Below are 15,988 nucleotides of genomic sequence, written 5' to 3' on the forward strand. Positions count from 1 at the left end.
GTATACTGGAGAAACGTTCAGTACAAGAATTCTCTTCTGTTTATGCTTGCTGAAAATTTTACCATAAAAGATTACCTCAACTTTATTGCAACTTCTGAAAGAATTGGTTCAAAAACTTCCTGAAGATTGAGAATAAATACAACTTTCCGGAGAATAAGGAGACCCAAAACCCCAGGAGAAGTTATATTTGCTATTCAAAATGAAAGGCCAGTGCACCAATACTTTTAAGTGAATAATACTTTTTCTAAAATACTGTGCTATTATTTCTGCAAGTTATATCTTTTAAAATAATTAACATATAGGTAATCAGTGAGTATTTTTCTAAACTTTGGATTATAACTTTTGGCAGCGATGTAAGGGTAAGAAACTCAAGCTAAGTGAAGTTTTTTGGGGGAACCTAACTGAACAGATATCTGACTCCATATAATTGTCTGATGAAGCACTGTTAAGATCATAAAAATAAATAAATAAAAACTCTAAAGTTAAGTCTGAGCACTCATAAGCCATATTTATATGTTTTGCACTAGTATTGATGTGGGTAATACTGATGTACTTATCCCTCCCACAAACATAATCCATTTTGTGTTCCAAGATTAAATTTAGGCCTATAATCCTGATTTATTTGGCATGCTAATAAAAACTGATATATCCCACAGTAAATAAGGTATGGCTGTGTTCTCAGGAGGTACCGTGGAGTATACGATGAGTCCTGCCTGCAATCGCTTTCAGATAAAGAAAATTGAATGGGCCCCATACATGGAAGAAAGCAACGACACATTCTGCCTCCAATGGAACCTTCACCCATCCACGTACAAATCTTGCATTGCTAATTGCAGTTCTTTTAAAGATCATTCATATACAGTAAACCACTGTACATTTAAGTGTTTTTTTAATTCAGTTATTTTCTATCCATTTAGATGGAAAATCCATTTAGATTTGCCTTAAAGGTTAAGTTACAGTTTACTCAGAGAAGATGTCATGCCACGAGTTTTTGGTTTTTGCATTATTCATTTGCAACACCATTTGGTAAGTACTGGTTATGCAACGAAAACAAAAAAAACTCCAGGCCAACCCCTTTAATGCACAAGAAGTGAAGGAGACAGTTGTGCAGGCTGAATGAAAGAACTGAATTTCACTGGCTGCTTTCAGAGCTGGCATAATGGGAATGAGCTGAGGGGCAGATGGCTGTCCTCTCAGATACAGATACCAAGTATGCCAAATCAACCTGGAAAAAAAAGGGGGAAAAAAAAAAAGAACAAGGAGAAATGCCTGTCTTCAACCCTGCCTCACAAATGCAGGTGATCTAATAAGACATGCTGAAAGAACCAAAAGGCACCCAATGCAACTGACAGAAACAGAGAAAACATTAATAATCTGGACATGAAGGATGCTTGTAACTGTGCTTTAGTGGATTTACTAAACCAAAAAGTGCAAAGTGATTGTTAGCAGGTCTGTTCAAAGGAAAATAGAAACAAAGGGTAAGAAAAGAAAAAAGTTCTATTTTATCCCCAAAGGGCATTTAAAAATTGCTATCCTGGTTAACCAGCTGACAATGCCTTCAGGGACTCAGCACAGAGTCCTGAGTCAAAACACAATATCCATCTGATACTCCCTCAGCTCAAGTCCTGCCTAAAGATTACAAGATACAGTTCAAAACTTTATTCCAGAAACTTTAGAAAAGCTGAAATTCTACTTCAAGGTATTAACAGTAAAATAAAAAGCCTCTGTATAATACATTATCAAATATCCGAGTTTTGACAGCACCCTTGCATATTCACTTTTTATTCCAATTTTACAGCTTTTAAGCAATGCTCAAACAGATAACCAAGTCATCTCAAATTCCAAATACGAGGAATGCTCTTTGATGGAAATACAATGTGTTCAACAACAATTTGCTGCATGTCTATGTCAGGAAAGACTTTTCCCCTAAAATCCCCCAGCTTCAAACTGACTTCACACATTTGGTTTTACACTCCAGTGAATAAATTGTTTCTATTTCATCCCCTCCAGAAGAGAAAAATGCTATGAAGTGAAACTTAAAAATCCTATCATGCACTTATATTTTATTTCTGCATGTGCTCATTTTCTGAGTTAAAATACGCTTTATTAATCAAATGACAAAACTTGAAGGTGAAAGTTCAGATTAAATAAGATTACAACTCACCACCTCCATCAAACCCAGCTTTGAAAGGCAGTACTGCATCTGCCTTATCCCCAGGCTGGATGCTCCTGGCCTTAGAGCAGAGGCAAACTTTCACGCTTGCCACACAGCACACAACATCTAAGCCCTTAAACTTTCTCAGGATGCTGGGTTTCAGCTAATGTGCTGAGCTGTCACTCACGATATACAAGGCACAGGGGTGCATCTGTGCCAGATTTGATAAGGCTTTTGGAAAGAGCGCTCTGTTTATTCCCAATTTCTTTGCATTTCAGATCAACAGTTTCACTGCAACGTCAGGATCAGGAATACATTTGAGCCAGCAGCCTGTGTGCAAGCCTCTTCAAATAGGAAAGGTAAACCATGTGAAGACATAACGTGAAAAAAAACACAGTTTCACAGAACACACAGTCAAAAAATACTAGTATTTTTTACTCCATTAGAGCAGAATGAATATATAGCATACACTACCAGGACACAGTAACAAGACATCCCTTTTAATAGAGCAGGATTCCTCCTCTAAGCCTACTTTATAGTCTTTACAGGTACTACAGAGCCAGCTCAGAAAAAAAAAAAATGCTCTTAAATCATGCCAGTTTTAGCTTATGCTCACCAAGGAGGCAGGAAAGGAAAACCTACACTGCACAGTTGCCATCAATCTAGTTACATATTAACAGCTAGTAAAAGGAAAAGCATGAAATTCTGCTAATGAACACCAAATTATGAGGTTGCTTAATTCTAACAGAAGCCTCCAGAGCACCATATTTTTAGAAGTCTGCCATGACAGCAGTAACTAAGCATACCCTCCAGGGCTTTGTAGCATGCCATTAAACATAATCCAGAAGGCTCTAATGAGTTACAGCATTAGAAGAGTATTCTCTGCTAGACATTTTAGGACTTACTAAATTCAGAATCATTTCAAGGCATCAACATTTTTTAAAATGCAAGATGCAAATAGGTGAGAAAAAAACCTGAACTGCTTCAAAGAAAAATTTATTAGCATCTTCCAGAAGACTGATTCAGGGAAGAAGCTTTACAGGATCAGCAGATGAATGAGCATAATGCAATCAACATATTATCTGTTTAGATGACGCAGATTCTCAGGCACTTGCTTTTAGGATACTTCTTACTGCTACAACGCCCACTGGATAGTATGAAGAAGCAAGACAGACACCATACCAGCTCCACAGCTGTACGTTTCTTTATGTATCTAGTCCTTTATTTCAAAGGAAATGTATAGGTCTGTAAAAGCCTGAAGGCTGAAAATAGGGAAAAATCACTAATTGCCTCTGTTGGGAGAATCATCACTACCCAGAAAAAAAAAAAACAGAAGGAAAAAAAAAAGTAGGCCAGAAGGGAATGGAACCACCCCGATGGCTGGGACTGATAATTGTCAAAATGGCCAGGCCAATACAAAAAGAAAAATAAATTAGCAAGTAGAATCCTAAATCCACTCAAATACAAGGGGAAAAAGGGAAGCCCAGCATGGATATTGAAAGACTACCATAACTGCTTAATCAACACATTGGGATCCTGCGTATGTTTTATAATGGCATTAAATAGAGAACTCTTTAACAATTATACTTTAATTTTTCCTGGAAAGGGACAAATTAGTATGCTTTCCACAACTTAATAAAACAAAATTATAAGCACACATATAAGAGAAAAATGTCTAAATGAATCATTCCCAATATAACTTGCACACATTAGTTGCAAAACTACTGACGTAAATCACTGGTTTTAAAGGACAATTCCTCAGTATGCTATCCTAACATTCATAAAAATCATACTAAAAGTACAGACCCAAGCTTTTCCAGAAGGTATTTCACCAAACTTCAAGACAAAGCTATTTATCTTATTTATTTTATTACAGCTATTCAAGTAACTGTAACATGACAAACTGATAAACAAAATGAACAGCCCTACAAAGGGCAGTGGGCCATGGATTTCAGAGGTGTTGCACATGTACATCTAGGGAGACCCTGCATTCAAAGCCGCTGACAGAGACTGAAAACCAAACGAGAGATCCAAGGGGCTCTGCTGAAGGCCGATATAGCGTGTACTGGGGATACCACTGAGAAGTGATGCAAAAAGCTTTCTTCAGAGCGCCTAGCTCCAACAGGTTGAGCCAAAATGCCAGCCATGGTACACGGGGCCTGGTTGTCAGCAGCATGACCTGAGCACCATGAGGCCGTTCCTTCCCCCTCACGGGGTGTCCGCCATGCCTGCCGAGGCGTTACCTCAGGTCAGCCACGAGGCCTTGAAGCCAGCTGGTGCTGAGCGCCTGCAGCTACACGAAGCCAGGGATCAGCCTCAGAGCTGCGTGGCGGCACGCTGACATCCCCATTGCTTGGTTGGGGAAGGAGGAGGTTGCTCAGCCCAAAACAAGGCGGACAGCAGAGGTTTCTTTCGCTTCAGCCAGTGGCCTCAGGCGGTCACAATCCAGCAAAGCTTCCATGCAGGAACCCAGTCACAATATTTGAGGAGGAAAAAGGTATCTGGCTAAAAAGGATAGATAGAAACCAAACTAGCTGGTGGTTCAAACCCCAAATTTTCTGTGTGCATTCTGAATAAATAAGGTTCTCTCCTTTTAGCTAAATTGCCAAACATAATCCAGAAGGCCTCAAGCCAGATTACTCACCAATATGATTATTTTTTTCCATTAACTATTTTCAAACAATGCGCATTCCTAACAAAAGCGCTTCCTAATATAGCATTCCCCAAGTATTTTTTTTAAATGCATTAAATCCCCTATTTTCATATTTCAATGTTCCTAAATACAAACAATTTAGTACATGTGAAGTCACTATTTCAACATGTTCATTCCTGAAGAACTTTTTTTTTTTTAAACTAACTGCCAAAAGTGAGTTAGGATATACTGACTTCTAAATTCTTCCCCAGGCTCAATAAATGAGTCATGGGAAGTGAAAATCCCTCCTCTTACCAACCCTAGGGCAGGGATTTGAGGAATGAAACATCAACTAATCTCTTCCATCTTAACTAACACTTGCCCAATGCAATATTTAGTGGGAAGAAAAAGAGAAACTGCCAGAAACTCTCCCCAAGTCTCTGTTGATCACGTGTATCTTGAACCGAGGTCATGGACCAGCATAGAAAGTCCATCCAATATTCCCCTCTGAAAAGATTTTCATTAATCTTTGTTGCAGTAAAAGGTGATACCATCCTAGTCTCTGCCTCAGAAAAAACAGGAGCAATAACAGAGTCATGTTGAATTTTGCCCTTGCAAAATCTAAGAACATAAAAGAAGAACCCAAAAGAAAGCAACATTATGAGAAATAAATTGCAATGATTGACAATAAAATGGTGAAATAAACTGTTTTGAACTGAAGAGAGAAATGAACCGTCATAAAACCAGACTGGAGAAAGGAAGTAAACTTCTTGTTTCCCCAAACTACTAAATTACGGTATTTCCAGTACTGCCAATAGTTAACACTAACAACAGAAAGATCTCTGTTGAAGAACTTGGTCCCTTAAGCCCAGCAGTGTAAGTACTAAACCTGTCCTGGGCAGCTCAAGTAGAGAATTCCTCGCTTTGTCTATTGTAGACAACGTGCTGGAGAGATAGGACGCTCCTTACAGCTTCTGAGGGTTGTGGTTCACAGCCTGGTCCACCCTCAGGTGAAAAAAGACCTCAGTGTTAGCAGTTACGTTAATTAATGCTTAACTCAAGCCACTATAAAGCAAAATGCAAGCAGAAATTAATTCACCTTATCTAAAACAGACAATAAAATAGCACAGGTATTAAAAGACACATAGATAATGAAAGAAGAAGAAATAAAACAAAATCTAAGCTGAATCTCTTTATAGTAAGGTTACATCAGAAAGGTCTCTGTTTGCCTCACTCACTGATATGCTGTTTCCTTCCCAGTAAAAGTGCTGTCAGAGTTTTGCTGCATATGTGCCTTCTCATCTTCAGCAGGCAATGAATCCTTCGCAGTCATATCCATTCAGTAGGCAACATGTCCAGCAGAACAACACACAAACCCAAGATGCAGTGTGTATGCGATGTATTACCAACTCTCGACTGAGATGGAACGTGACTGTGAGTAACATGCCAGAGCTACTCATCTCCAATCTCCTCATTTTATGCATGCTATGAAATCAACAAAAGGCAGAAGAATCCTCACCAGAAGATGATCTTCCTGCTTACACTGCACAGGTCACATTCTTTGCTAGCTTAATAAAACCCCTGAGCTTCCAGTATTGCTAAGCCAAGAAAAAACAACTCATTTTGTCAAAACATAATTGAACATAAGTAATACAAAACTTCAGAAACTGACTGCCAGGAGAATATTGGTAAAGAATAAAACTGCATCCTTCCACCTTTTTTTACGGGAAGAAAAGAACCAACCCCTTGAGTAAAGCTTCCACAGTTCTCTCAACAGAGGTAGAGTTCCATTAAAGATTTCTCCACTTATAAACCTTGTTTAAACAATACTTCTCAATCCACACCCTCACTCTGGTTTCACAATCTCATAGCTGTACTGATGCCATAATAAACCAGACCTGCAGAACAATCTGATTTAACCAAAATGCAGATTCCACTGTCTTTTTCGATGGTTCAATTCCCAACTGCATAAGCATAACTGAGAGGTGAAGTACAAGCATCTGGCGGAAGGCATAAACCTTTAAGAGCAGCCGTGCCACTGCACAGCAAATCAATCCAAAATCCATAGGGACCTACCAAGCAGTTCTTACTCTGACCTATTGGAGAAAAAAAAAAAAAAGAAATCAGCAGAAGCTACACAAAGCAAGGGTATTTGTGGTAACTGCTTTTCAGAAAAACAGGAAGAAGCCCAAAGAGTAACTCTGGTTTGGAGAACAGCACTAAGATCGTAATCCTAATGAAATCAGCACAGGATTTGCCATCTATGTCCCGTTCAGGAGTTTGCAGCCTTATTCAAACACATGCCCCAGAAAAACATGCTGAAAAACGAGGAAAAAAGAGCTATGCCAACAGAAACAACTTTAATTCAACCATTGTTTTTGAATGCCATATCTCTGCACAAGGAGATCACACCAAAGACGTAACAAATCCTTCCTGGAAAGAAAAACAAAACAAAACATAACAAAACCAAGGATATAGACAACAACCATGAGGTGTAACTTTTAACACCCAGGCAAACATGGCATACTCTTTGTTAGGAGTAGTGAGTCAGACCTCTCTGCTACTGTCTCTCTGTTGGGGTGTGGCTCAATAATCACCAAAAAAAAAATGAACCAAAAATTCTGTTTCAAGACTCCCCACAATCACATACTCTGTCAGATGCAGTAAGCTATGAGCTTTAGCTTTGTTAAATCGTTATACAATACCAATGTCTGCAGTCAAAAGATGCTGTAGCAGGCCTGACTAGTCAAACATAGGCCCGGGCTCCACAAATTAACAGGAGAATTTGCGTTATGAAGTAGCTTGTTCTGTTCCTCCACATTATTTTCAAATGTCTTGGTTCAGCATGTGGAATCATCCTTTTCCCTCAGCTATTTACCCATGCCCTCAGCAAACAAAGGTACTGCCTCTAGGTTTAAAGCCTTAACTGTGGATGAACTAGACTGCTGGATTTTTAAACTTCTGCTTTAAGTAAAGCACTCCAATCCCAGCTTGTAACTGCTAAAGAAAGAGACCAACTGAAGCAGTTAAACAAGTGATCTGGACAAGAGGCAGAAAGAAAACACGTCTCACAGCACGCCACAAGCTGTGCATGGGAATGATCAAAGACAGGCAACGTGCAGCAGAAACTGTACAACAGCTTACTCCTTCCCTCTGCTTCACATGTTCTGACAGGACGTTTTGTGATACCTGGTGACTGGATTTAGAAACCCCTTCAGGAAATGTGCGTGTGTTCACATAGAGAATAACACAAACACTAAATACAGCCGAGTTAAGCCCACAGACAGTATCTTTTATCATCTTGTAAAAATGTTCTGAGAGCTATTCATTTGAAAGTGCCACCCCTCCACTGTGTCAACAGGGAAAGGTTTGGCTACTGGAAATTGTTTCCCCTGAAACACTGAAACGTTTCCATTCTCATCAAAAAAGCAAGGTAATGAATAAAACTATTTTTAAGGACTTACAACATGTTTTAAAGAAAATTCAGGAAGCCTGTATATTAAAAGTAGGACTTGGGTTTGCAAATAGGGTCTGATAACAAAACGTCTTCTTTCAACTGCAACAGTTTTAGTATTATGAAACTGTTTATATCAGCACAGTTATTTCTAAACAGAAATAACCACAAAATAACATTACACTAACTGCATGACTGTTATAATACCATAACAATAGATGGTACTATGCTTAATAACGTAATAGTACATTTAAGGCAGCACATGTTTGTAGACAATCCCTGGATACTTTCAGTGGAACACGTTACATTCATTCTGCAAGGCATTCAAAGGAAGATACTGATCATGGTATGCTAGAGGCTTTCTTGATCAATTATCTTGAAAATTCAAGATAATTATCTTGAAAATTCAAGACTGGACCCAAGGGCAAAGACAAATGCCAGTTCCATCATTCAGCTACTTGGCTACAGTGTGTCACACAATCAAAACCCGGAAGAATCTGTGAGCAAACCATTGGCATTCAACAAGACTAGGGTGTTTGGTGAACAAGTACACAGAAGTTTATATCCATGATGCTAACAGGTCATCTGTGATGCTGAGAAAGGTACCCAAAATAGAGCAAGTCAGTGGCAGACCCTGAAATGAAAGTATCAATAATTCCAATGACCCAAACAGTACCACAGCAGCTATCTCAAGCAGCACTCTTCAACTCATCCAAAGCACCTGCCTGGAAGGCTGTCACCACGCAGTTCCAGTTAGTGATGATCAGGAGTGCAGCCTTCCACAGTGCTTCCTTCTTCAGAGCCCTGAAGACATCACCAGCTCACAAAAGCAACACAGATCTGTGAATATGGTAAAAGGAGCCAAAAGTTCTGGCAAGTCTCATTCTTAACCTTAAAAACTGGAGTAGATGCACCAGGCATGTGACAGAGTACGGGTACTCCCCTCCCTCTGCCAAATCCACACAAGCAGACACACAAAACACTTTGGGATGCCTGCCTAGAGCATGCAGGCCAGTAATTAATCTACCCTTTCCCCAGGGCAAGTGGAAATGACCTTATGTTGGTTAAAAGAAAGCAGTGGACTCTTCCAGTTTAATCATGAAAGATTTACAAACAGTGACAGCATCGCCAGGGACAGCTGACAAGGTTACCTCTCAGCTGTTCTTACTACGCTCTGTGCATAAAGAAGGAACTTCAGCTACCAAATAACTGCGTTGATCAGACTTTTTACTTTTATCTTGGTGAAAAGACTTCAGATTCACAAAATACTTTTTCAATTCATATTGGGGAAAAAAGCACGTTTTTATACATTTAATTTGCAGCACTAACAAAATAGCTGAAGTTGACATACAATAGCAATGATGACACCAGAGCTATGCCTGAAGAAAAGTGTGCGTAAAAATTTCCAGATGCTACAAATAATTTTCCATTAATTCAGCTAATTCTTTGATGAATGAACATAACCCTAAATAAGCATGCGAAAAGCTGGCGGGGTTGTTGTGCAGACAATAAAGACCATAAAACTAGTTTATTGAACTTGTTATCATTTACTCCAGTTGCAAACAAACTGATGAATAGATGCTTTCCCGCTCCAATTAGGAGAAGCAAGAAAGACACTTCCTAAAAACTAGTAAAGCCAGATCAAAAGAACAGCAGCGTTGCAACAAAAGATGCCTTGCTCTTCTGCAGGAGATCACATGAGCGAGCAATTTGTTCTTCTCTCCTAATAAAAGTGCAGTACTGGATTATAAAAGTGCACACTAATTAAGCTATCAATAAGAACAGATGTGAATGAACAACGGCCCTAAGTAGAAACCACTGCCACATGGATTTGGGATATCCATTTCAGACCTCTCCTGGCTTTCAGAACATTACCACATGGTGGCCTGCGCTATATAAGACACATAAAAGCATATGTTGCCTAATTATTTAAAGGAAGTCCTTAAATGATGTTTTCCATCACAAATAACATGTTTTCACCAGCAAGTGGCAAAAAGTCTTCTCAAGCTCCAGCAAGATTGGCTTCCAAGACTTTTCTGGGGGTGCTATCAAGATAACGAGAAAGAATCTCCTATCCTGACTGCCAAATGATTCCCACAGGAAAATAGGGGTATGTGTGTGGGGGTGTGTGTGCACGAGAGCAAGTGAGAGGAGCAAGAGGGTGTAAGAATAAATTCTGGTTACCAGGTACTTTCCTTAAAACCGATTTACCTGAGACTGCAGTTCTTCTAACTTGCGCTTCCTGGCATGAAGAGCTTTACTTGGAAAAGCCCAAAAATAATTGGAAGTTCCAATTCTGTCAGTGTCCACCATGCCATCGTCAACTAGGCTTTGCAGAATGTCTTTCACTGACATTGAAGCTAATAAAAACAAAAATATCACATTAGAACTGCACAGCACTGCCACAGAACCATGGAGAATTATTAATACAGTTAGACACCATCTACAGTCATCTGTATGAATAATTTACAGTAATGTCAGCTAGCTGGAAGGTTCCAAGAGGACACCATGCTTGATGCTTCACTTCAAAGAACGAATCCCTTTGAAATCAGCGGTTTCAACATAAAGGCTGCTATTCAATGCAGTCTGCTACCAGATGTTTGTAAACCGCTCACAACTATCACAAAATATACATCCTTATTGCAGTACAATAGCGTGACAAACGCGTGAGGGGGCATTTGAAAAGTTGTCTTGCAATCTTAATTATAACATGGATTAACTTATAATTTCTTGATTAGGACTGTGATTTCATCTCACTTTGCAATGCTTACCAAAGCATTAAACAGCAGTAGAGGCACTAAACCCACCTGCATACAGGCTCAGGAGTGACAGATTTTGCATTTGATTTTAATCAGTTCCAATACAGAAAGTTGTTGTAACGTTATATACGTGCAGGAATTGTTCATTCTGTAGCAAATGTGGGGTACAACTCACCATTTTAAGAATTATTCCAGTTCTGCAAAGGGAACTAGTTATCATCATCCACAAGCGCTGCAAATACTTCAAGCTAATTCCTAGTTTTCAGTGTCTGACTTTCAGTTTCAAGTCTAACAGGGACTTTCAATGGACTAAGGTTTTGTTTTGGTTTGTTTGGAGGTAGCATCTCAGTAATCTCTAATTTTGGCACTATAATCCAATATAAGTGACGCAAACATTAGCAAATAATGACAGGAGAATTCTGTTGATGTTACTCCTGCAGCCCTGCCATTGACCACTGTCTGCTTTTCCAGATATTTTTCCCATTGCTATTAAAATAACAAGCCTACGACCAGAATCAGGAAAAATTACACTATTTGACCTGTCCCAAAAATAATCAATGGCTCGAGAGAAAAAACCTTTGTAAATACTTACTAATCCCTTTTTCTTTTGGAGCAATCTTCTCTATATCCTTCAACTGGAACACATCTTTCTGTGCAAAACACAAAAGATACTTCAGCTGCAAATGACAGCACCATCTAAGCCTGTATGGTTTTTACACTAAATCAATGCCAACAAAAGCAAGCAGGAAATACACTGAATGTTTATCTTTTGCTAGGGAAATGTGATGTATATCCCTCAATAGAATTAAGGCATTCTGAGAAATTTAAACAAAACAAAAAAAAAGACTATTGCTGTCTCTAGAGTAACAAAAAAAGAAAAAATGAAAGAAGCAAAAAGAAAAAAGAAAAAAAAGAAAAAAAGAAAAGAACGAGAATTTTTTCTTTGTTCCAAAAGAGTCGCCAAATTTTGCCTAAAATTAGAGTGAAAACCCCTTTGAGGGAACAGAGTCAGGGTTAGACTGTCTGCACCAGATGCAGGGCACTGCATTGCTAAAGTACTCAAAGGTGACAGTAAATGTTTTAATAACATCATGCTGTACATATCCCACCAGTATACACATAGGTCTGCTTTTCGGATCTCCAGGTTTCTTCTCCCCAGTGACCTTTCAGGCCTGCTCTGATCTCATAACACTGAGATTTCTCTCGCCTCTCAAAGTCAGCAAGATCCTTCCTAATCTCTCACTGTTGTTCTTATGGTACCAGACTCAACATGAGAAGATTTGGCCCCAAGAAAGATGAACACGTTGAGCATTTAACAACACCTGTGTATCTTTATGCCACTGCTCCGTCAGGGGACCAGCCACCTGATCCAAAGTTACACAGATCCAGCTCCATCCCAGTAATTTATACAACAACGACACAGGGCATCAACGAAATGCAGATGTATACACACAATTCATCTACAATTAACCTCCTTTTAGGGCCTATCTTCCCACTGGATGTAAATGCAGGACAACTTTAAGCAAGTGACTTACTGTTTCAAAAAAGATCTCCATCATGCGAGCTCTCTTCTCCTCAACACTCAGCCCTTTTTTCTTGGACTAAAACAGGAGAGAAAAAAAAAAAAAAAACAACATTCTTCCATCTGCATAAATAACATTTGCTCAGAATTCCTACCTATGTACCTCTAAGTTATGTTTGCCATCCTTTTAAATACCTTACCACTAACCTTTCACAAGGAATTGTTACACCAAGCTGACCCATCTGCAATGAACATGTATTAAAGTGCTGGAGCTGTACTGTGAGTTAGGAGCTCACCTTTCATGCAACCTAATCAAGCTCAAGCCTCGAGGTTTCCTGGCATAGCCAAACAGTTTATTTTGTTTGAATGTGATTAAACGTGTATTTATGCCTATTCTCAGTAACTTCCCCAAACGTTTAATAGCTCTTAAAAAGATACGAATGATTGTCTCTTGCTTTTTGTGTTTATAATATTTAATCTTGAGCAATGTAAACACTAACGTGAAAAGGGATAAAGTGCATTTTTAGGTACTAACCCTTCAGATTTCCCACTCAGCTTCCTAATTTCAAGGTCAAGCTTTTAAAGCTGTTTTTCTTTCATTTCTTCTCTCTGTAGCTGTGCGACCCAGCTGTAAAGAACACAGACTGAAGTACAACCAAAGGGCAGAAACACTAGGACACGGTAACGTTGGGATACAGCCTCCCACAGACAGCCAGGATTTGCTTTCACTAGCTTCATTTTCTATAGTTTTACAACGCATTATTCGTGTTTCCCCGAGCCCCCCCTCCGCACGGCCGCCCTCCGGCAGGCAGCGGCCGTTACCCGCCGCAACGGAACGGCCCCTGCCCGCCCCGCGCCCCTCAGCGGCCCCCGCCCCGCTAACGGCGCCGGGGGTGAGGAGGAGGAGGAGGAGGAGGAGGAGGAGGAGGAGGAGGAGGAGGAGGAGGAGGGTGGCCCCCGCTTACCATGGCTGCCTCCGGGCTGTGTTTGATTTGGGCGCCAGGGCAAGGGCCGCCGGGAAGCCGCCTGTCAGCCCGCAGCGCCGCCTGCCGCCCGCACCCCGCCGCCCGCCGCCTCCTGTCAGCGGCAGCGCCCGGGGCTCGATGAAACCGCGGGGGGGGGAAAGGAAAAAAAAAAAAAAAAGTGTAAAATTACATCCTGGTTTCTGCACCTTGTGGAGTCAGCCGAGAAATAGAGCCTCGCGTTTGAATAAAGCAGTTTCCATACAACAAACCCACCTCTGTTTGAATACCACGAAGCAGTTTATCACCTCAAATATTTAAAATACCACATTTTTTCTTTTTTTTTTTTCAATTATTTTTTTTTAAAACCTGAAATCGTATGCCCTCGTAGGCAGGTGAAGCAGGTTTCGCCCCTGGTTGCAGCGGGTGCAGGTCACACAGCCCGTTAAGGCGCAGGGGCCCTGCTGCAGTTCCTCAGGTGGCGTTGCCCAGGCTTTGCTGACAAGCTACATTCACCCTGCCCACACTTCTCAGTGCACATCCATTTTATATTTCATGTGGAAAGTGCAATCTTCTTGACAGATATAATTGCCGTATCTTTGATATATCTTTGCAATGCTGAAATTTGTTCACTTCCACAATACAGAGCCTAAAAAATACTTCAAATCCCACCACCGCTGGCTCCAGCGTTGTTTTTGAATCTCTATTTACAGCCATGGGTTTGAGAACCTGCAGGACATGTGCTGTGTGTCTCTGGGTAGTGAAACCCCCACGACAAGGCGTTGTGGCCTATGCACCATGCAGCCCCACATACACACCATGTCTTACTTCTTTTCCCAGGCCCAACAGCAAACATAAAATACAGCCACGCTAACAGTGCTATCGCACACATAGCCTGGTGAGGGAGGATGTGGGGAAGCAAAACCCCTCTCGACATATGGAAGCAAGGGTCTTGGGCACATCTGGTGTTGCTGAAACAGTTGTTCATCGCGATGACTGTTCTAACAACTTTAATTACTCACAGTTCATTGTAATTATTAGTTGTGCTGTAAATTGCCTTCCTTCGGTTACAGCGGTCTTGAGAAATTGCTCGGCATGGTAACAGCAAGGGGTTTCTATCTACCGTACTAATTGTAAACTCTAATTGTAGAGTTTAAGTTCAGGCAAATAAAAACATGCCAGCTGAAACGTTCAGGTAGTCCCATAAATATTGTTCAGCACTTTTATGAAGTGTTCCCTTTCCTGAAACCTGAAGCTCTCTTCCACACAGACCTAGCAATGATCCCATTTTTCAATGTGTGCACTGGTGTATTGCTAAAAATGAAATGCAAGTTTAAAAGGGCATTATTAATATGAAGTGTAATACTTACACAAAATACAAAGCTGCTTGTTTTCTTATTATTCCTTGTGCATCACATTTTCAGCTTGTTAACCTGCTGTAAAAGCTGACACTTCCCTTCACCTGTTTTTGAGGGCTCCTGCTCTGTCTGGGTGCTTCCTCCAGCCAGCCCTCAAAGGGTTCCCTTCCTGGGGCTCCCAGCAGCAGCTGCTTCCCTCCTGTCTTTGCACCCTTCTCTCCCCCAGGACATCCTTCACAGCCTGAAATGAAACCCAGCTCCGCTCCTCTCAAAAGGTTGCTGTGGCACTTGCAAAGCACCTGCTGCAGCATGGATTTTCTCTAAGCAACACATGCCAGTAGCAGAATGGGTGTTGGAGCTAAAAATGCCACAGGGAGATGAGGAAAAGCATGAGAGGAGGGCATTCCAGAGGGCACTCACTCTGAATTGGTTTGGGGCACAGGCCTCAATGTCTTCTAATTAAAACTAACTAATTTGAAAGATGACCAGGTGGGAGAGGTCCCAAACAAAGAGAAAGTACACAGGAATATCTCCTGCTCTGTTCAGTGATGATTGTTTTACATTACTGGATAAAGTCTGAAAGAACCACTCTTAAATACAGAAAGGCCTGGCATTTTTATGGGCTTCAGAATGTTTAAATGTAATTGTTTAAATATAAAATGATACTGGATGGAAATACTGTGGAAGGCTGGCACATAACTGTGCTTTTCTATTCGAAATTTGTTGTAATTTCTGTGTGATTTTCTCAAGTTCTAACAGCTTGGGCAGAAATTCCCTGTGCTTGGTGTCTGAGGGAGATGTCTAAGCACCAGCTGCAACAGCTTTGCAGTTCCTGAGATCTGAGGCAGAGAAAAAGACCATTGTTTTGTCAGTGTTAAAATTTGCTTACATGAGATAGATAGACCTTGTACTCCTTCATTTTGCTCTTAAAATTCTGTAACTGAATTACATTCATAAATACTGTTTGAAAAGGCATTACAGTGGTGTTGGAAGGCAGGAAGGTTAAGTAGGAGAGCAAAAATTGTCTGTTTTACTTTGGTTTTGTTCCTTTTGGATATGTGCACTATAGGGCAGTCTTCACATGAGCTAATTTTTTCAACAGAAGGAAGGAATTCAAGTTGACTAGCAGATGAATTCATTTCCAGA

General features: G+C 40.4%; 1 protein-coding gene across 3 annotated transcripts in view; it reads right to left on the reverse strand.

Annotated features, from left to right (window-relative positions):
• MND1 (meiotic nuclear divisions 1) overlaps nucleotides 1-13,642 on the reverse strand; it is a 38,788-nt gene extending 25,146 nt beyond the window's left edge. The window contains exons 1-5 of one of the 3 annotated variants that reach the window (XM_027456644.3): nucleotides 13,488-13,642; nucleotides 13,058-13,150; nucleotides 12,536-12,601; nucleotides 11,593-11,650; nucleotides 10,453-10,601 (exon numbers count right to left, since the gene is read on the reverse strand). In XM_027456644.3, the coding sequence (XP_027312445.1) occupies nucleotides 10,453-10,601; nucleotides 11,593-11,650; nucleotides 12,536-12,559 (231 nt within the window). In that variant the 5' untranslated portion in view covers nucleotides 12,560-12,601; nucleotides 13,058-13,150; nucleotides 13,488-13,642. Of the gene's footprint in view, nucleotides 1-10,452; nucleotides 10,602-11,592; nucleotides 11,651-12,535; nucleotides 12,602-13,057; nucleotides 13,323-13,487 lie in introns of those variants that run through there. The other 2 variants (XM_027456643.3, XM_072037377.1) reach the window with 2 other exon arrangements.
• Between the last annotated feature and the right edge of the window lie 2,346 nt (nucleotides 13,643-15,988).

This window comes from Anas platyrhynchos, chromosome 4, assembly GCF_047663525.1.
Source record: "Anas platyrhynchos isolate ZD024472 breed Pekin duck chromosome 4, IASCAAS_PekinDuck_T2T, whole genome shotgun sequence".
NCBI classification, from domain to species: Eukaryota; Metazoa; Chordata; class Aves; order Anseriformes; family Anatidae; genus Anas; species Anas platyrhynchos.